The sequence below is a fragment of the Urocampus carinirostris genome, chromosome 6 (genome assembly GCF_059441175.1).
Source record: "Urocampus carinirostris isolate Australia breed hairy pipefish chromosome 6, RoL_Ucar_1.0, whole genome shotgun sequence".
Taxonomy (NCBI): Eukaryota; Metazoa; Chordata; class Actinopteri; order Syngnathiformes; family Syngnathidae; genus Urocampus; species Urocampus carinirostris.
The window spans coordinates 20,366,441-20,387,644 of record NC_142354.1 but is presented as its reverse complement, the minus strand read 5'-3'; the positions used below and the strand labels follow the sequence as shown (position 1 = coordinate 20,387,644).

At 38.2% G+C, this 21,204-nt stretch overlaps 1 protein-coding gene across 2 annotated transcripts in view; it reads right to left on the bottom strand.

The window, feature by feature from the left end:
* Positions 1–1,299: 1,299 nt before the first annotated feature.
* Positions 1,300–21,204, bottom strand: part of LOC148364101 (sodium- and chloride-dependent GABA transporter 2-like) — a 38,002-nt gene continuing 18,097 nt past the window's right edge. Inside the window, exons 7-15 of one of the 2 annotated variants that reach the window (XM_088338166.1) lie at positions 17,871–18,005; positions 16,430–16,533; positions 14,410–14,534; positions 14,236–14,348; positions 11,123–11,260; positions 9,910–10,012; positions 9,738–9,838; positions 5,691–5,861; positions 1,300–5,611 (exon numbers count right to left, since the gene is read on the bottom strand). In XM_088338166.1, the coding sequence (XP_088194292.1) occupies positions 5,504–5,611; positions 5,691–5,861; positions 9,738–9,838; positions 9,910–10,012; positions 11,123–11,260; positions 14,236–14,348; positions 14,410–14,534; positions 16,430–16,533; positions 17,871–18,005 (1,098 nt within the window). In that variant the 3' untranslated portion in view covers positions 1,300–5,503. Of the gene's footprint in view, positions 5,612–5,690; positions 5,862–6,145; positions 6,349–9,737; positions 9,839–9,909; positions 10,013–11,122; positions 11,261–14,235; positions 14,349–14,409; positions 14,535–16,429; positions 16,534–17,870; positions 18,006–21,204 lie in introns of those variants that run through there. The other variant, XM_088338167.1, reaches the window with a different exon arrangement.

Genomic DNA, 21,204 nt, shown 5'->3' with positions numbered 1-21,204 from the left:
AACTGTCAAATCATCAACAGATATAAAAGTGAGATAAAACGAGGTACGTAAAAGTGGTTGTAGTAGCGGGAGTGACGTGTGCGCGCTCCCGCGACAGTGGATGCATTTCTCTGTATAACACCTGCTGCGGGAGCGTGGGACGACGTCGATATGAAAAAAGTTTCTTTCTGACACTGAGGAAGACATCTTTGATGGCTTCAGTTCTAAGGAGGAAGATGAGGACGGTTTACCATGATTTTTACAAGTACGGTATGTTTTTTTAGCAGACCCGTTTACTGTGTTGAGAGCGTGTTGCTACCATTAACTGCTCGGATGAAAGTTATATTATTATTATTAAAGCTTTAAAAACTCTCTCTGTGTACTGTCTTTCTTTGTAAATCTGTGTAACCATGTATAATATGTATTTGCAACTGTATATTTATGTAATGTATTTATTTTGGACACTTATTCTGATATGTTTTGGACGGGCGATTTAAAAAGAAGGGGCGTAGCAAACGCGGGCTGACGGGAAGTGGGGACCGGTAAAGGTGAGCATTTGTGGACACGGCGGACAATAGTGGATATCTTTTCCCCACCCTTACCATTGGAAATATACACTTTTTTCTTTGGATTACTTTCAACAAGACCCGGACTCTGCCGGTCTGCATCAAACCTTAAGTACCGTTATCATTTTCGGTTAGTTTTGCCAGCTGTGATTTTTGGACTCTGTACTTAAAGTCGGGTTAGGGTTAATTTTGTGTTTGTGTTACATTTTTTAATGAGGGCGTATGCGGCTCATATACGGGTGCCGCTTGTGTAAGTACAAAATCGATTTTCTTCTTTAAATGTGGTGGGTGCGGCTTATAATCAGGTGCGCTCTATAGTCCGGAATTTACGGTACCTTGTTATTACCAGGTTAATTATTGGATAGACTGAGTAACCCAATAAAACAACATTTAATTTGAAAACCACAACAACTTTGCAGTGAACTATTTTTAAAACAGGCCCGCGGGCACCTTAGCTGTCCTATGTGGCACCCTGGTGTCACGGGTTCAATGTTGGAGCCCCCTATCTTAGGGGGTTGCCTGATGCCCGGGGGCACCACTTTGAGACCCCTGTACCAGTACTGTTATCGGTATTGATGACAATTCGAGAGTTAAATGCTCTGAAAAAAAATATGGTATTGTACATACCAAATTATTAGGCGACATTTTAAGATTTTTCACGATTCCCGAACCTTTAAAACAATTCAACTCATGCCTGTCACAAGTAGCTGTACATGCAGATAGCAAAATACCAGTGATGTTGATGAACAACCACTTCCCAGAGACTATGTTTTATTTCAAATAATTCAAATGACATTTTTAAAAATTGCTCATCATCTAACAATGAGACAGGCAACATTGTGGTTACATCCATGATTTCCTTAAGTATCAGACACAAAAATGAGTTATACTTTATTCCAGCTTTTCAATACAAATTTCATATCACGGCACCGTCATGTTATATCATGATCAAACAGATAAATTAGATAGCGTGTAAAAATGACACATTTACAAAATTCTGAGTGAATCAGTGAAATCATTTCATTGAAAAAAAACAACACGAAAACAATACTGTTTCAAACAGGGTTGGGAGGATTACTTCGGGAATGTATTCCGATACAGTTACTAGTAAAAAAAAGCCCACAATAACCAGTAACATAATCCAAGTACAATAACATTTACTGTTAACTTCATTACCTTTAGTTACTTTAAGGCAGTGGCGGTTCTAGGCATGGGCGAGGGGGGGAGGCGGCCGCCAGGGGCAGCAATTTTATCATGATGCATGTGGGGAGGGGCGTGGAGGTGGTATGAGAACTTCCCCAAAGACAAAAATGATAATAACAAATGTGCGCGTCTAAATGGTTTTGTATTATCTATGACAATACTTAGCATCTTGTCGAATAGGCGCCCCTTCGTTGCAGCTTTGAAGCCAACTCTCGCTGCAAAGGTGGGTAGAGACTGACGCGGGGAGCAAGGGGGGACACTTCCTACTCTACCTCTACATGGTTTGCTCAAAATGAACGGCGGGGGTCAAGGGGATTACCTGTCTTACTATATATTAAATAATAAGTTGGTGGCCTCTGTCTTCTAAATAATGCACATGATTCAAAACTTTGAAAACACAGGCCATTTGCTGCTTATTTTTCTGAATTGCGCTAAATGCATCAAATTGGCATGAATGTGGCGGCTGCTTCGGGGAAAAAGGCTGAGGTCTACAAAGCACCACTCTGCATATGAAGCCCATGATGAGCCACTCAGTGATGCACTTAAAAAGTGGAAGATTGAATTTGTCAATATTGTTTTTGAGGCAGAAGCCACATCAGCCATTTACGAGAGGTTATCCACATTAGAAAATGTGGAAACCGTCACGACCAGAACTGAATCAGGACCCAAATGTGTAGCGTTAACCACAAGTTTATTGATAGAAAGAGGAAGGGCAGCGGCTGCGATCCGGTGCTCGCTGGAGCGGGAGTCAAGACGCCCATGCAATCGGATCGTGATCCGAATACGGAAGTCTATCTTCCGTAGCGGCGTCAAGGACGGAAAAACAGGTCGATAGCTGGGACAGGAATGCAAAAACGTGGTAGGGATCGTAAGCCGGGACAGAAGGGCAAACGTGGTCGGGATCAAAAACAGGTCGGAGCCGGAGACAAACGGGGAGATCAGCAACGGACGGGGTGCAAAAACGGGACAGGCGGGAGTCAGGGTCAAAATGCTTGCCTTGTAACAACAGAGGTACGTTGACGGACTGGGATTAAAAAAGGACAGGGAACCAATCAGGTAGGCCGCAGCGGCTGGCGCCAAATGAGCGGGCACAGGTAATACTAATCAGTAATCATGACAGAAACAAAGTTTTGACTAGTTTCTCAAGTCTGGAAGACTGAGGTCAACCATGTCTCAGGAACAACTTACTTGTCTTGCTGCCATCAGCATTATACACAAAATAGAGGGGCAGATTGCTTATGACGATATTATCAATGATGTATCAAGGAAAGTCAGAAGGGTCAGGTTTAAGTTTGTGTTTTCCATTCATTATACTACTACACTTTATTGTGTTTTTAAATGTAGGTAATGTGTGCATGTGTGATTGGATGGATAAGTACATTTTCATGTATAAAGTGTATTTGTATTTCTCATTTAAGCATTTGTCTTTGCTATGTACATCTATCTATCTATCTATCTATCTACCCTGGTCATATCCCTCGTGAGGGGTGACTGACAGCAAGACACCACATACAAAAAAAATAAAGAAAATAAAAGAAAATTGAAAAAATTAAAATGAAAATAAAAAGTAGCAAAAAAAACACACACATCCATTTTTGCACCATGGCCAACCCAAATGCCCAAACACCCAAACACGTTAAGCACCTCGACATCCAAGTTGGTTGTTTTCGTCCCTCCAAATGAAACGGGACACAAGAAAACATGTAACTCGGGTCAGGGTGACACAACACACTCTTCTGTTCAACAGCAGAGCCCGACAGCTTTCACTGATTTACCCCTGCCGCATCATACCGGATCCCTGCCCATCCCTTAGAACGCGTTCAAATATCCCACTATCCTTTCACAACACCTCTCCACTCATTCCTATCACCTACAACTATGTATGTAAATAGCGTATCTATATTTTTTGTTTTAAGCATTTGACAAATATATCTACCTCTTCCATTTGTGTAAAATGTGTCTTGGCTGGGAGTAGGAGGCACTTGGATGGGGTCATGCCCAGGGAATAATTGAGTGTAGAACCGCAACTGCTTTAAGGTAAATTGTGGGTTTTTTGTCTACTCTTTTTTAAAGACCAATCATGATTATTAGAGAAACTTGTGAAATCTTCCATTATGCAACATAAAAAGATTTTAGTTTTCTGTAACTGTAGCACAGTACTATTTTTCTATTCTTGTTTGTTACCACGAAATGTAACGGATTTACATGTCTTCCGCCACTCTCCAAGCCTGGTAACAAATGAATTACAAAAATATACTCTATTTAATGGTTACAAAAATATATTTCCCAATGTGCAATTTGTAGAGTAATTGTAAGTCCAGACAGGAGCCCTTCAATGTTTAAATCACACAATATATCAGAAAAGATGATTTAGAAGCCAATCATACCATGGCGGATTTCGGTAGGCACATTTGGTTTTAGGATTTCAGGAAACATGCGATTGTTACAACATCATACATTTAGGATGTTACGGTTTGCTTTCATGATTGAACTAAATTGAGTTAAGTGCAATTACGAGTTATTGAGTGGAGCATTGGATCAAAAACACTCAAAACAAACAATAAATTTACCAGTCCATGAATTGGATCAATTCAATTACAACTGAATTAGTTGTTCTGTAAAAAAAAAAAAAAAAAGCAAAGGTCATTTGTATGACACAACCGAAACTTGTCTGGGGGGTTGTTTATTACTATACAACCTCAATTTTTGGCGTCGTGTTGCACAAAATAAAACATTTTAAAAATAATAATAACGAAAACAAAATGAAATGACCAGATTTCCTCCAGTTACATAAACGAAATAATTTCCCTATAACTTGAAATAAAATTATTACATTTTGCAGGTTTACTTAAATAACCCAAATCTGAGGCTTGTTCTAAAACAAAATTACTTAATTTCTGGGTTATTTTCCTGCCAAAATGAGATTTTGAATGTATTATTTGAAATCTTATTGCATTTTAACCCCCCTGAGGTCTTAGGTTCAACATGACTCACCACTTTGGGTTTACAAACCCAGAAGAAATACCTTAAATTAGATACTTTTTAACTTTAAATTGTATGACTTTACTTAGATTGGTCCCGACAGTAAAAAAATGAAATGAAAAACAAAAAGAAGTAATAAGCCCTACAGGACTGGCTTTGTCAGTCATTCAACTTGTCAACTTGTCATTAACTCTCTCAAGGAGTGATAGTTTTTTTTTTTAGTTTTAGAGTTTTGTGGTGTTAGTGGGATTCTGGTAAAAACAAATCATTTCTGGAGTCATAAATGTTTAATTTAGGAATAATTCCATTGGGATGCTTATTTGCCTTTTGTGTAAATATCCAGAGTAGTGATAACAATTTTTGCAATCATTTAAAAGGTTAAGGCAAAACGGCAAAAGGCTGTTGCTGGCTCATTGGCCCGAGTTAAAAATATTTGTTTTCTATTTCTAAGGTTGTGCAGTACTGACAATGAATTTGTCATTGTTGGATCCTGTGCCAGGTTGTGTTCTAATTCTCAATAATTAAATATCCAATTCCCCACACATTAATATCATCAACTTGGTTGCATTTTGGCAACATCTTTATCAGAAAGTAAATACAAATTCCCTTTATGTAAACCATCACATATTGGAGGATAGAAATGGACAAACAAGGAGGAATTGACTCCATGGTTGTTTTAAAAAAACAACTGCTATACTTTAGCTTGTTGTTTGAAAGTAGAAAACCAGACTGAATGTCAAGTTTGGAATTAAAAAACAACAAAGGTTATTTTTTTAAAACCCAACCTCTGTTTTGTGCCTCAAGTTGTACAGTTCGGATAAATTCTTGTCCGACTTAGATGACTGACGATCTTCAGATGGAGTGCAAAGGATGGCAAACCTCTATCAAGAGAGAATATTGAATATTTACTGGAACCCTCAAAGAAAAACATTTCATGATCAAATCGTATTGAAAATTTACCTGACGAAGTGTACCCGGAGTGGTCATCAAGTTGTACACCATAAATAAAGGAACGTTGAGAGTGGAAGACAGAGTGAACCACCAGCCCAGAGCGTAACCCCACCAAGGATACTCAATGGTGTTGTTGAACTTTAGAGGTTTGAATTTGACCAATGAGAACAGAAAGGTTCCCTAAAACAAAACCAAAAAAAGGAAAAAACACAGTGAGCATAGTTCATATTGCCACTGCCTGCTCTGACATGGGATTTAGCCTTCATAATGGATTTACACAAAAAATAACAATAGTTGTAGGTTTCCTATACTTTACGCCAGTTTTTTCTTCCGATCAGTGTGCCAGGGCACACTAGTGTGAGACTTTGTGGAGTGTTCCACAGAAAATTACCCAATTTTAACTTTGCACAAAATAATTCCCACTACCCCTGTTAAGACCAGAACGGAGACAGGACCCACTTGCATTGCGTTTCTCACAAGTTTTATTGGAAGAAGAAAAAAAGGTTGCGCCCACGACTCGGTGATTGCTGGACGCGGGAAGCAGGTCGTTCTGAACGCGGAAATGGATGTTCCGTGGCGAGCGATGGCGGTGTCGGTTACGAAAAACGGGTCAGTAGCCGGGACAGGAGAGCAAAAACGTGGTTGGGGTCGGAAGCGAGTCGGAAGCCTGGAAAGGAGATTAGACGTGGTCGAGGACAAAAACGGGTCGAAGCCGGGGGACAGACAGGAGCAAAAAACAGGTGGGAGTCAGGGTCGAAAAAAAAAAGGCTTGTCTAGTGTTAACTGAGGTTAGCAGACGGACTGACAAAAGGGGACAGGTAGCCAATCAGAGTCCGAGGCAGTTGGCGCCAAAGGAGCGGCCACAGGTGAGTCAAATCAGTAATCATGACTACCCCCCCCAAAAAAAACAGAAATATAAAGTAGAAGCTGTTTAAATTTACACATAAAAATAACAAAATACATCAAATAAAGCGAAATTCCTGCACATACATTTACAGATTCCAATTGTAATAAATTAACAAAAGTTAGAAGGCCATAAAAAAAGTTTTATATAACATTTGCTCATTATAATGGTTAAGTTTTTAGAAATCTTGTTTTCTAAAAAGAAAAAAAAGAAAAAATATAGTTATGGTACATCCATAGTACATTATGGTATTACCTCTTGAAACCATGGTAACAAACTTTATACTGTCGATTAATGCAATATGATAAAACAAAAATCTTGAACTGGTATTAGGATTTTTTATTTTTATTTTCGGCAGACACTGTGCCTCAAAAAAATTTGAAAAAAAAGTGTACCTTGGCTCAAAAAACGTTGAGAAACATTGCCTTATACAGCTAGTCAAACAGCTAACCACAATCTGAACTTTAGCCAACATCTATGAGTCCAAAAATTAACTATGATTTAAAAAAAAGGGATATCTGTTTTATCCTACCCGCAACACCTCCAACCATTAGTTTAAAAGAAATCCTAAATGTTGATAGCAAGTATTCTAGAATTGTCAGGATTTAATAATGTATTATCCCCTGGGTGGCGCCATAGTGCAGTCTATGTAATCATAGTTGTGAGTTCCTGTAATGTTCAACAAAAAGATATTTAATGTTTGTTTGAGAAAAGTAATTTTGAGCAAAACATCAACTCAGACTGCCTACGACCTCCCTGTTATTTGGATTAAAAAAAAAAAAAAAAAAAACAATCTGATGGATTAGATAGATGTTGGAAAGGTCACAACAGTGGAGTTACCAGACATCAGCAGCATCTTACATGGGGTTTGATTATTTTAAAACAATAGACAGCCGACTGGCTCCATTCCAGACACTTTCCCCCACCCACTTGTTATAGGTCTATATGCATTTTTCCCTTGGATTTTGTGTCGGACTCTTTACATTTGTGTAGTATATAAAGTATAAAAGTATAATATAAAAATGTTCAAAGTTTAAATGAGTTACATTTCACTGGACAGTGAAAAAATATGATGTATTTTAGTGGAATAATAGATATTTTTTTATTGAAAAACAAAAAATCATTAATTCCATTTGTTCATAAAATTACATAATTGGTATATTCATATATTGATCAAAGGACCCACCTAAAAAGCTGTCTTTCCCCCCCTTTTTCTTCCTTTTGTTTTTTTCCCTAACTTTTTTCGCTTTTCTCTTCTTTTTCTTATTTTGTTCTCCATTTTCCCCCTTTTTTTTAATTTTAAATTTCATTTTTCCTACATCCACATTTCTGCCCTCCCACAGATATGCTCCGCCCGCACCTGCCCACCTCAAGTAACGCCCCTGGGTCAGAATAATTATTGAAAATGGTTGGTTTAAGAGTGAAATATAAATGTTTTTCCTCTTGAAACAAAAGAAGTACAATTATGTTAATTCCAGCACATTAACTGATTGTAGTAAAGTATTGTAAATAACTTAATTTTGCCACAAATGTTTCACAAGGATTTCTTTGACAATCATCATTCAACCAGCTTTCATATTTATTTGATCTGCCAGTTCTGTTGAAATGAAATGAAATGATCTGCATTTATATAGCGCTTTTCAAGTCAATGACTTCCCAAAGCGCTTTACATTGTGCTTCACATTTCCCAATAGCGGCCGTGATCTGTGCAGCCATGTAAGGCGCTAACCTGCTTATTGGGGGTAATTGGAGGTTCAATGTCTTACCCAAGGACACTTCGACATGTAACACAGACAAGCCGGGATTCGAACTGGGATCCCTTAATCCTAAAACGATCGCTCTACCTCCTGAGCTACTGCCGCTAATATAATAATAATAATAAGCTAATATAATTAACAGGCAGGCTTTAGGTAATACAGTAAATAATGACGCATGTGGTATAGATACGTTGTATCAGTATTAATGAGTTGCAAAAATAACTAGTGCTGTCAATCGATTAAAATATCTAATCGTGATTAATCTTATATCATAGTTGACTTGTGATTAATCGCCCATTTCTAATGAATAATAAATGTCCTTTTTAACTCTTATCAACATAGAAAAGTGGATAAGCTTGCTTTGTGCAATTTTTCTTTATGAAAACAATGTGTAGTGTTATATTTGACATCAACTATTCTGGTTTCTCAACAGTCATTCACATTTGAAGGAACATTTTACACAATTTAACACTGCCAATAAACAAATGGCCAAAAATATATACTCTGTTACAAAAAAGAAAATCCTTCAACAAATTTTTCTATGGTATCAAAATCGGATGATACAAAATAGTTACAAAAAGCACATCTTTTGAAGAATGATATTAACATTTGCATAAAAGGTATGCAAGCCTACTACTTCTCCCGTGTCGCCTAGTTTTGACAAAGAGGAGTAGGGGAATTTGCATTTGCTGTATGTTCCGACATCAAGTGATATTTCAGACTGGATGTACTAGGGTGATACCTCAGTTCACACAGACAGTACACGCAGATTACTTATTGGTCTTCTCAAACGACTGATCTTGCAACTTTCCGCTCAGAATGCTTTCAGCGTTTCACACAAACAGTAGAAAGCGAGTGAGCAGACAAGCCACAAGACCAAACAAATGCGCGGTTTGTTTCCGAGTTACAAGCGGATCCTGTAGTTTTTCTAACGTTGCTGCCAGTGACCACCGCTTATAAAAACTACGATTTCACTTTGTCACAATGAAAATTAATCTCGCGCTAAAACAAATGACGCCGTAAAAATGGATTTGCATTAACACGTGAATACCGCAATATTTTTGACAGCACTAATTTATATATAGATAAATTATATACAAATGGTCACATTTTCTTTCTTTCATAGGAAGTAAGAGGATCTTACTCATCTTTCATGGCATATTGTGACGGACCTTGAATCAAGCTGATTTTTAAATACCTCGTAGACTTTTTTTGTAACTCGCACAGCAATCGTTGCTTGTAAAAACTTGTCAAACCTGCCAAGGGTTGTTGACAACGGGGCTATTTTCATCCACTATCTCAAAATCAAGGTCAATGGAAGGAGAGTAAAGTTAATCTTCGACCGAGCAAACATCTATTCTCAGTTTTGGCGAGTGGAATTGACTGTTTACTCACCATGCAGATGACTGGAGTGACGTATTTCAAGCAGAGTTTTATCAGCGGCAAAGGCCTGTATCCAATCATGTCCTCGATGTTGTCGTAGAAACGATCTGCTCCTGCGTTCACGGCGAGAAAGTTTGCATGAACGGTTTGGGACTCATTCAAACGTGTCTGCCAAATTACTGACCATAAACCCAACCAATGCACACGGATTGAAGTATGGCAAACATGAGCAGGGTCATCCCGCTGCAGGCGTAGTAGTCAAACAACTGAAAGATGTACAATCCTCCCTGCGTGGGGGACAATATGATCCTTTACAATGAAGATATCAATCACAGAGTAGAATTGGGCTGATCGATCCAAATATTGACATCAACAATATTAAGCAAGCACTCGGACCAGATCAATACTATTGTCCTGGGATAAATGTTACGCTCTACCACCAATTTTTTTTCAAGCGCCACTTCTTACTGTAGATATCGCAGCCCTTCTCTCTCACCCAGCGCCCTTGTTCCATATTAATTTATGCCTGAATAACTAACGGACAGGGACACTTTTTGCACCTGTCCCTACCTGGCCTCCTGCTGCACCCTGCCTGCAAATCTATGCACACTTCCCTATCAGAAGCTAAAAATGACAGAGGCAAGTAGGAAGCACAGTGCGGTGTGGATGTTTTTTTCAACTCCAGAAAGGAACAATGCTTGGTGTTATATGTATGATTAAGTGGTCTGCTACTGTGGTAACAAATTTACAAAAACACAACCAAACTTATAAACATATTGCTGTTCTGTTCAAAAACAAGTAAATCTGTTGTCACTACGGGAACAGAGCCGAAACAGTCAATTTCTCTTGAAGGTGAGAGATTTTTATATCTTTTTCATAGTAAATGAGCCGCAACCAAAATGTAAACTAGTCACTATTTATGAACAAAAACCTGTAAATTCGTTGTCACTAAGGCAACAAAGCCAATGAGAGTCAATTAACACTTCGCATTAATTACTTCATTTTGGAAATATTGTGCATTTAAAGGAACTTCAGTTTTATTAAGTATTTCTACGTTTGTTACATTGCTTCTTTTGGGGCTGACTCTCTTGGCTTTTGTTCTGAAAAAGTTGTAATATAAATATTTCTAATCATTTTTACATTGTTTTATTAAATAGCCACACTGCAAACTTTAACAATGATTTTTTTTGGTGCTATTATCTTTGTGCCGTTTATCATAATTATAAACACAAAGGGGAGGGGTTCAATTATTCAAGGATCATGACATTTCTGAGCAAAAAGTATCCGCATCGGATCAAAATCGATCAATACTATCAAGTATTTACTTATGTTGATCGATACCGAAAATCCCAGTATCGCCCACCCCTACCGCAGGAAAAGGCTCATGCCCTCCTTACTTCTGTGACCATCACGAGACCAATGAAGAAGCAAAAAACGTTGATGAGGAGGAGAAGTAGTTTGCGTCTATGGCCGACGTGGAAGAAGGCAGGTTTCAAGTCACAGATGGCCGTTGCAATAGCTTCCAGGCCCACAAACTGAAAACAAAAATGAATACATTTCATACAAATATGCTCTTCGTAATGTTTTTTCCCCCTTCACATTTTAAATGCTTTGGGCTGTGGCTAAAACATCAAACTTGTCTTGTATGAACCAGCTTCTTATGTGTTAAGAAGGGGGGAGTTAGAGTGACTATGTTTGTCATAGCATTTTTTGTGTGGAATGAAAATGGTAAAAGAAAAGTTCTGTTTCAAATACAGTCCAACCCCCCCAAAATTGTTCAGCCCAACCAAACAGCACATTTAAAGTTGAAGGTGACAGATAGCATGCTTAGATACATAAAATGCCTACAGTTCAAAAGTTGTTATTTTCCAGTTGTTCCTCAGTTGTGTCATTTTCCAAACGCCTCATTGTTGGTCATGAGTGTACGTACGGTGCAGAAAATAAGGAATAGTAGCATAGGGACAATTATGCTCAATGTTTTTTTTTCCCTTTGTCTTTTTTTTTTACATATAAAAATGTTTGGGTTGAGGCTAAAACATCAAACTTGTCTTGTATGAACCACTTTCTTTTGCAGCAACACTAAATTTGAATCAGCAGCTGCTGGTGTCCTTCTACCTAGCCACAGTGGAGAGCATTCTGACATACTGCATTACGGTGTGGCATGCTGGGTGCACGGCAGCAGACAGGAAAACACTTCAGAGGTCATCAACACAGCCCATAGAATTGTTGGTTGCTCTCTAACCAGTCTGGAGGACATTGCCTGCTCTCGCTACCTCAACAGAGCAGAAAACATCATCAAGGATTTTTCTCACCCCGGCCACCACCACTTTGACCTGCTGCCTTCCGGCAGACGCTACAGGTCACACAAAACAAAAACAAACAGATTCAGAGAGTTTTTTCCCCAAAGCCATCACCACCCTTAACACACACTGCACAAAGAACTGAAACTTTTGCAAACACACTACCTCATACAGATGTAAAATTGTATTCATGCCTATGCTCACTTTGCACAATGTTGCCTATTTTGCACTACCGCATATTGCACTAATACGATCCCAAAACTGTATGTAACACCCTTACATGCCCACACTTTCTTGTGTAAATTATAACTTTTATCTTCTTTGTTCCTTTATCTTCTTTGTTTCCTTTTATCCTCACTGTAAAATGTGAAACTGGAGTGCCAGGTCAAATTTCGTTGTTCAACCCATTTTGTAACAATGACAATAAAGGTATATTATATTATATTCTAAATATGCATAAACTTTACAAATTCAATTTTCTTTTCAGATTGATACGCTTAGCTATGTTCTTTAGTCATGGAATTTCCAGAGCGCCTCGTTGTCAGCCATGAGGGCACATATGTTGCGGAGAGAAAGGTGCAAGACAAATTAAAGTTAAGCATGCTTAACTGCCAAAAATGCCTGCAGTACAAAATTTTTTTTTTCAGATGTGCACTAGTTGTGCTATTTTAAGAGTGCCTCATGGTTAGCCATTAGTTCTGGGAGAAAGGAATAGAAATAGTAACTATTTAGTTACTCTATATAACACGCTACAGTGGGCATTTGCACGTCACACTGGGTATTTGTATATTGTATTCTTTTGGCTTTATTATTGTTCTGTTCTCAGCTCAGGGATGCTGCTGGAAATGTGAATTTCCCTTCGGAGATGAATAAAGTATCTATCTATCTATCTAAATGCTAGGGGAAAATTAAAGTTAAATGTCACAATTACCATGCTTAGCGGCCAATAATTTCCTCATTGAGGGATAGGATGTGAAGGATTTTTTATTTTATTTAATAGACTATAAGGGATTTAACATAATACAAATTACATTTGTTGAATGAAGTGGGGATTATTCAAAGAAGGCTGAAGGTAGCGCCGTTCCAAGTGTAGAGTGTTTTGGCTAAGGAATTTTGAAAGCGGGGCGCTGACGAGGAAATTAGGCCTTGTTTTGATAAACGCTGGGCATTGCTTTGAGCTGATAAGCTTTTTTGTTGTGAGTCCTTCAGACATGGCGGCGTCTTTCGGCGAGGAGGTGGAAGCCAAGTGAGGAGTCGGCTAGGGGAGGAGTTCCTGGCACGCCCCAGGGGAGGAGTCAGCACGCCCCACGGGAGTGGCCGATGCCCCGACGTGTCAAAAAGAGGGAACACGGAAAGAGACAAAACAGACAGACAGGAGCAGAGACGAAAAGACGGGGCTCGACAAGACTAATTAGACTAATTCGATAATAATTTGGCTAAATTCGATGGAATTCACTTAGCTAAATACTTTAAGAAAATAAATCTGCCTCAGTGTGAAAAAGCCTGTCTCTTGTCAATATGTTTCCCAAAAATCAAGAAAAAGGCATGCATTGTTAGGAGGATAAAGTTTGTGTTTGGTTAATGGGGTCAGATAACCAATTCAAACAATTTGGTAAACGCTAAATTTGTAATATAGTTTTTCCCCTAACAATTTTTTGTCTAACTCCTAACAGATGGCAGAAAGATTTAGAGCCCCAAATATAAACTGTTAATGTAAAAATCATTATTTCTTTTAACCGGTATTATTCATGAATGTGTTTGCAAAAAATCAGTGAATGCATCTTTAATTAAAAGAACGAAATATATTGTAGGGTGCACTGCAGGGAGAGCAAGTGCTGTGAGGAACAACAACGCAATTCGTGCAAATTCTCATTTCTTTTCCAATAAATACATTAACAATTTTATTGAGTATACATGTTAAGTGGTACAACTTTTTAAAGGCCATGTCTAATTGTTGCAGGAGCCCCATCACCACCTAGTGTCTACCTGTGCACACTACTGCCTAAGAATTTTACAGAACACCTATAAAATACATCATTAAAAAATTGCACAAACAAAAAAGCTCCAACGCAGATACTGTGCTTTTAAACAATTAACCACAATCCAATTTTGATTGTCACTATTCATTATGTGTTGTTTTTTAGTCGACTTAAATGATCCAACAAATTATTTATTTAGTTTATGTGTCAAACAAATGAAAAGTTCCCAACCTCACTGTCCAATCCAAGCAGGATGATCATGATGAAAAAGAAAATGGCCCAAATTTGCGGAAATGGCATCATGGCTACTGCTCGTGGGTATGCAATAAACGCCAAGCCCGGACCTGAGGCCAGAAAAAAAAATGTAATCACATACCCTCACAGGTACAAACTGTGATTCCTCACCTGATTCCGCCACTTTGGATATTTCTGTGTTCTGCTCATATGCCATGAATCCAAGAACTGAGAAGATGGCAAAACCTGCCACAAAACTGGTCCCGCTGTTTAGTAGGCACAAGTACACGCAATCTCTAAAAAGATTGGAAACAAAAAAATATAAGAGTCATATTTAGTTATATTATTAGGACAGCAGAGGAATAAAATGTATGTAAAAATTAACCTTTAGAAAGTTTTAGGTCTTGTTATTAAATCAGCTCCTTAAATCAAAATACAAGAATATGTATTTCGAATATTATTTTCCCAATTTTACTAAAGATATATGTGTCAGGAATCAGGACTCACTTGCCTGACGTTTACGACGTTTAAGTTTTATTGAAAAAAGCTAACAATTGTCTGAACTTTGGTATCCCCCTTTTTTAGAGCTGCTTAAGTTTTGTATATAGTCACTTTGTTGTTATCCTAAAATCAACTCCTTCCCCCCTCTCTGAAACACAAAAGGGCTATTTAAAATGGATTGCTTTTGTTAAGCCAACAAAAACAAAGTACAATTGTGCTGATTTCCTAATAAGTGTGTGAATGTTTGTAGTCTTTCTGTATTGTTGTCTATGCTTTACTGTGGCTCCTCAGTTTGTTGTTTTGAGCTTTTTGCTTTACTTTCTAAATTGCTGCAATTTTCCTGTTTCCTGGGTTTCCTCTTCTGTGGCTCTGTACTGTTTTGCTGTCAGCCAACTTTGCAAATTGGGTCAGTTGCTGTTTTGGCAATGCAACTCCTTTTTTAAGGCCAGGTATGTTTCTGAAACACATCAGCGGTGCAGCTTTGCACAATGCTTACTTTGACAGGCCTATGTTTATGTCTCAGAACTTTGCAGCAGTAATGTGTGGGATTGACCCTCACTAACCCTCAAACCCTCCTTAAGAATGTGGAGTTTAATAAGCAAAAGAATGAATGAAGGATTCAGAGGCAGAATCCTAATGTGTGTGACACCAAATGACAATCTAGCCCCAACTTTTATGGAATACATTATTACTTAGTTACTTTGTGTATGTTTCCTTCTTCAATGTATTTGTTTGAGCGAATTAAGATGATTTCAACAAGGAATTTGCTTTAAATGTCCAGTGATTCAATCTGACTTTTACTTGTTTATTAAGGGTTTTCTCTTAATATTTACTACAGTATTCATCTGCATAAAAACCTAAAGGTTTGGAAGCACATTATACACAAGGTTTTTCAGTCGAAAAATATCACTGATAACATTGGATTCAATGAAAATCAAACCAGGGTCGCAACAGTGAGTGCGCCACTACTAGCCAATAGACCACTAGTGATATGGATGGCATTAGATTTTATCTTATTATTACACTTGTTTAGTTACAGTACCAGAGATGAATGCTAGAGAATGGAGAAAACAGATAGTCCTGAAAGATATAAATGAAAGAAAAAAAGCATAATGAGGAAACAACTTTTTGGCGTATCCAATGATGAATTGGACATTGAAGGACATTAAATAAATTCATTGTCAATTTTACATAAATGTAAATGGTCTGCATTTATATAGCGCTTTTCAAGTCAATTAAGACCACCCAAAGCGCTTTACAATGTGCTTCACACTTTTTCCTTTTACAAACTAACTAACTAACCGATAGCAGCGTAGTTTATGTTGTCAATGAATGATTTCTATCATCGCCACACGTCTTCAACAAGGTTTGTCACTTACAATGCTTAGTTTTGACTGAGGAAAAGTAAAACAAAATCTCATACCGATTTTGAGTAAAAAATTAGGGGTGCGTACTATGCAACTGGTAGTTATACATGAATACGGTTGCACAAGAGGTCCAAGTTCTTAGGGGTATGGGAACAAGATAAACTATTCTACCCATCAGCCCTTCAATTATCTAGTCAAGTTGTTGTGTCTAGATTTGATTGTAACCTTGTTTTTGAAAAATACTAAATGTCAACAACAAGAAGAATGTTGATTTGGTTAAAAGCCCATTACATAAGGAAATAAAAGTTTGTATGCCAACTTACTTGTAACAGTTGTTGTTGTACTTGTTATAACTGCCAAGTGCCATCAAACAGCCAATGCATATAGCGTAGGAATAAAATATTTGCGTGCCAGCGTCCATCCAGACCTGCAGGACAAGGAAAGAAGTCGGTTAATGTAAACCATTCATGTTGCTCTGAAACTTTTGACTCCAACACGATCTATTATCATTGGAAAGATAACCAATGTTAAAAATAATCTGTAATCTGAACCCTGATAGCATGTTTTGTAGACTGGCTTGCTACAAATACCCCCAAAAAGTACCTTTGTTTAGTAGTACCTAAGTCAGACTAGTAGTGCCTTGACTACTCTGTTTCAGATAACATAAATATGCTAACTGGTTTTGCTGGCCTGAAACCTTTTTGATTGATAAATAAAGCTGCTGTATGCACAAAATTGAATTTTAAATTGCGACTGTGCGTTCAGAGAACAAAATCGCACACTCATCACATGTACAATTCTGTGAAGAATATCACAGAGCAGTCTTGTCAACCTTGGCTTGCCTTTATATTAAAGATACAGTAGTGTAGTGTGTAGTGTAGTTTTCAGTGCTTCTTTCAGGTACCATTTAAAATGTATTGTTACGAATGACTTAAAAAGGGAAAAAAATAAGCAAAATTAATACTAAAACTTTATTACTGAAAAACTCAGGTAACATAAGATAAAATATTTATAAATCCACAAAAATAAAGATGAAATACAAAAATATTATAACCTTTTTTATACTCAAAAAAAGAAGTCAATGGCACAGAATCCTTGAAAAATTCGTTTTGACTAATCACGCCACAAAAACAGTGTATCGAAGGGAATCGGCTTTTGAATAGTGGGTCCCCCAATTCCAAGGGACGGCTCACGAGCCGTTTCGTCCGTGAACAACACTAGTTGGTTTCGGCATTCACCAATTTGCCTTTTCTTTCAGCGCATTAATAGATACAGGATTCTTAATTTATATCTAACTATATGGTAGTCGCTATTTTAAATGGTGACATGTTCCCAAAAGATGTGACGTTAACAACTCGGAGCAGAGCGATAAACACGCCAATGAAAACTGTGTCACGTGTGCGAGGGCAGTCAAGGTAAGGCACCGCTTTTGACAGTCAGTAACGATAACAGCATTACGTAACGGCGTCATTTATAACGGTGTTTGTCCCAACACTGGTGGTGAGCATAGGGTTACTCAAAAGTATCTAAAATAAGTATCCAAAATTCAATAGGAAAATCCTTTGTAGGCTGGAACTGCAGGGAATGCACCACGCTCTAATAAAAAAAATAGTAGAAAAGACTGGATTCCTTCACACATTCACAGATGTAAACTTCGAACCCTGGCACAGGGTTAACTGCTTTAATATGTGCTTTGTCATTACGGGTTACTGTGTCTCGACGTTTTACGTCACAGGAAGTTAACCAGGTCAATGAGACTCATACCTGCGGATCAGCGAGACGGGATGGTTCTGGGTAGAGGTAAAACTTGATGCCATTTATGGCCCCGGGCAGCGTCAGTCCACGGACAAGTAGAACTGCCAGCATCAGGTATGGAAACGTTGCCGTGAAGTACACGACCTGCCATATGTGACATGAAAGAAAACATAAGAAAACAGTAGAAATCCTACTGACATTAATCTAATAATTACTTTGATCAAAAGTTTGTGATGTTCCATAACCATGGCGGCGCCACTTTTTTATGAGCCGGTCACATCACGAAGACGGTGCTTTCTGAGTCTGCATCAAGCGCATAGTTAGAATTCAAATTTGCAGATGACAAATGGTCTCAGGATGAAGAGGATTTTTTTAAAGCACAGGAATATGTATATCTGTCATTTTCTGTACTGTACTCTCATGGTCTGCGTTTTTGTGCGTTCAGTGGAATTTTACTCTTTGATGTCTTAAAGATATTATGTAAAAGGAGTTCTTGTGAGTATATAAAGGGCAGTCAAAGCTTTCACCGCTTTGTTGAATTATCATTATTTCTCTTTATATTGTTTCCTTCCGGTCGCTATGTCTCTACTGATTGTTCAATATTATACTGCCTTTCGTCTGGTAAATTTGGTATTTTTGGTCTTGTCGTTATTGTTCTATAAGCGTTTGGGTATATCTTCTCTATCAGGGGTCAGCAACCTTTTTGGTGTGGAGTGCCACTTTCAAATGTCCTTGTAAATCAGTGTGCCACACCAAGATTAATGAGTTGCACATTATTTTTTTTTATATCCAACAGAGCTGTAATTCTACACCAGTCCAAATATACAACATGGATATACATTGAAATCGTATAATTGACCAATTTATCTTCCTCTATTCTTGTTCATTAATAAAGTAAAAAATGAATGTGAGCAACATGTGGAAAGGCCTGTAGACTTCAACTTTATACCACACACATTCTTCATCAACAATGAACTACGATGAAAAAAAACAAGTGATATGGACAGCTACCATACCATTCATCAAATAAATCTTATCAAAACTTGAAACACACGCACACACACAGACGCTTCTTTAATATATTCGTCATCAGTGAATGTTTTTCCGTGCTTTGTTATGCAGTGAGCAATGTGATAGCTTGTGTTTTTAGCAGTGACAACGGTTTTTAGGGTCTGTGTTTGTTTGCTGTACCTGGACACAGCGCGTTTTAATGTCTGCGCCTTGTCAGACTCATCCTTGTTCATGTTTTGTCTCGTAATGACTTAACACTTGATGTGCGAGGTACAACGTTCTCGAAAGACAATGCGCAAACAGCACGGCCATTTTTTTTTTGCACAAAGCCCCAGTCATCTGTCCACGCTGGCTGGAAAAAAGATTTTTTTTCACTGGAGGAGCGGTCATGATTCATTTGTTTATCGCACGCCGGTGTTTCTGTGGCAGGGTTAAAACACGGATCTCCTCCTCTCCTCGGAACCGCACGTACACACACTCACAGAAGGAGCAGAGGAGGGGTGCTACCGTAAAGCCTTTAAACAACACGACGTGCAACCGAAAATGACTCAATTTCAGTTAAAAATGAGCATTAAACAAAAAAATATCTTTATTATTTTGCCGTGGGCTTGCGGGCCACTGGTTAACCCCTCGCGTGCCACTGCTGGCATGCGAGGGGTTACCCAGGCTGCAGACCCCTGTTCTACATCATCTTTCACCTTGTGCTTAGTTAGGGCTTGTAAATGTGCCAAAATATTCTGTGTTGCCTTTCATTCTTGTGGTTCCGTTGGAGCAGCGGTCAGGAACCTTTTTGACTTAGGGGAGCCATAAAATCAAAATATTTTAATTTCATTTTGGAAAAGAGCCTCACTATATGTTCTGAGACAAAACTCAACAAAACCACTAAACCCGCCCGCCAGACAAAAGCTTATTCTTTCGCTCATTTATTTCACCGTGTGACATTTGATGATTAGATTAAATTTATGAAACAAGAATAATGCCAAAGCCTGTGTCCCAAATGTCAACGTTTCCCTCCCGCAATCACTTGAGATCGTTGAGGCTCATTTTGACCTTCATTGTTTTCATAAATACTAGTTTCAAAACAAGGTGCAAGCAGTTATTTGGTAAAAACGTCACAAAACTGGATTCCGACATATTTACTTTCAGCGCAGATGGCGCAGCCGCGCAGAGCGAGAGACAGTGGGCAGTGCTTGCGCTCTTTGCACAGCTGTACCCAACCCTACCGCTAACCCAATCTAAGTGCTCTGGGTGCTCTTTTTTTGTTTGGGCGTATTTATGGTTTGTTATGTGGATTTTCATCATAATGCGTTTCAAAGGTGACCACAGATTATGTAATGAGCTTCCATATTAAGATTTCTTGCCAATGTACAGCCAAAACGATTTTTTGCGTGACACCTTGACTGTAAACTGTAGTGAAAAATGTGCCCTATATATACTGGACAGTACCCAAATTAAATCCAGTGCTGGTTTGGCTTAGCGTGCATTCTAAAATACATCGTTTAATGTAAACTGGAACAACATGTAGAAAATTTGCATTACGTCCATTTTGTCTCTGACCCAAACTTTTTCATGAAAAGAGCCATGTATGGCTCGCGAGCCATAACTTCTCGACCCCAGAGTTACAGTTTGTGTTCCAACATTTCCTGTGTTGTCTTGGTTTCAAGTTTTTGTTCTGTCAGAGTTGTTTGGTGTTGCAACATTATGTAGCTTTTATGTAAAGATCGGGTTAGTTATCAACATTATGTAGCAGCAATCCATCGTCGAGTCTGCATAGGAGTAGCTTTAATGTATTTTTGAATTCGGGAGACCCTAGTAAACTTTGTTATTCTGTTTCTGTAAGCTATCTAGTAATGACTGATTTTCTGTGACAGAATCCTTCTCTAAAAATTTTTTGGGTGCCTACATTTACGGGATACGCTCTTCAGCCAAGTTGGAACATGACAATACCCAGTCCTAATGGTTTGTATATTGACTCTTTCACCATTTAGAAAGCAAGACTTTTTTGGTGATGGACCCTGGATTTATAAGATTAATTAATACCATGTACCGTAAATTACGGACTATAAGCCGCTACTTTTTTCCCCAAACGTTCAACCCTGCGGCCTATTCAGTGATGCGGCCAATTTATGTAATTTTCCTAACAGCCACCAGCAGCACTCGAGTTCAAGGCACATGACGCAGCTTACAAGCTAAACACATTCGAGCAGTTCAATAAATAATAATAATAATAATAATAATAATAATATCCTTTGTATTGTCATTCTTTGTAACAATGTACACAGAACGAAATGTCGATACACCTGACCCGTTGTAGCGAGCCGATGCAGCCGCA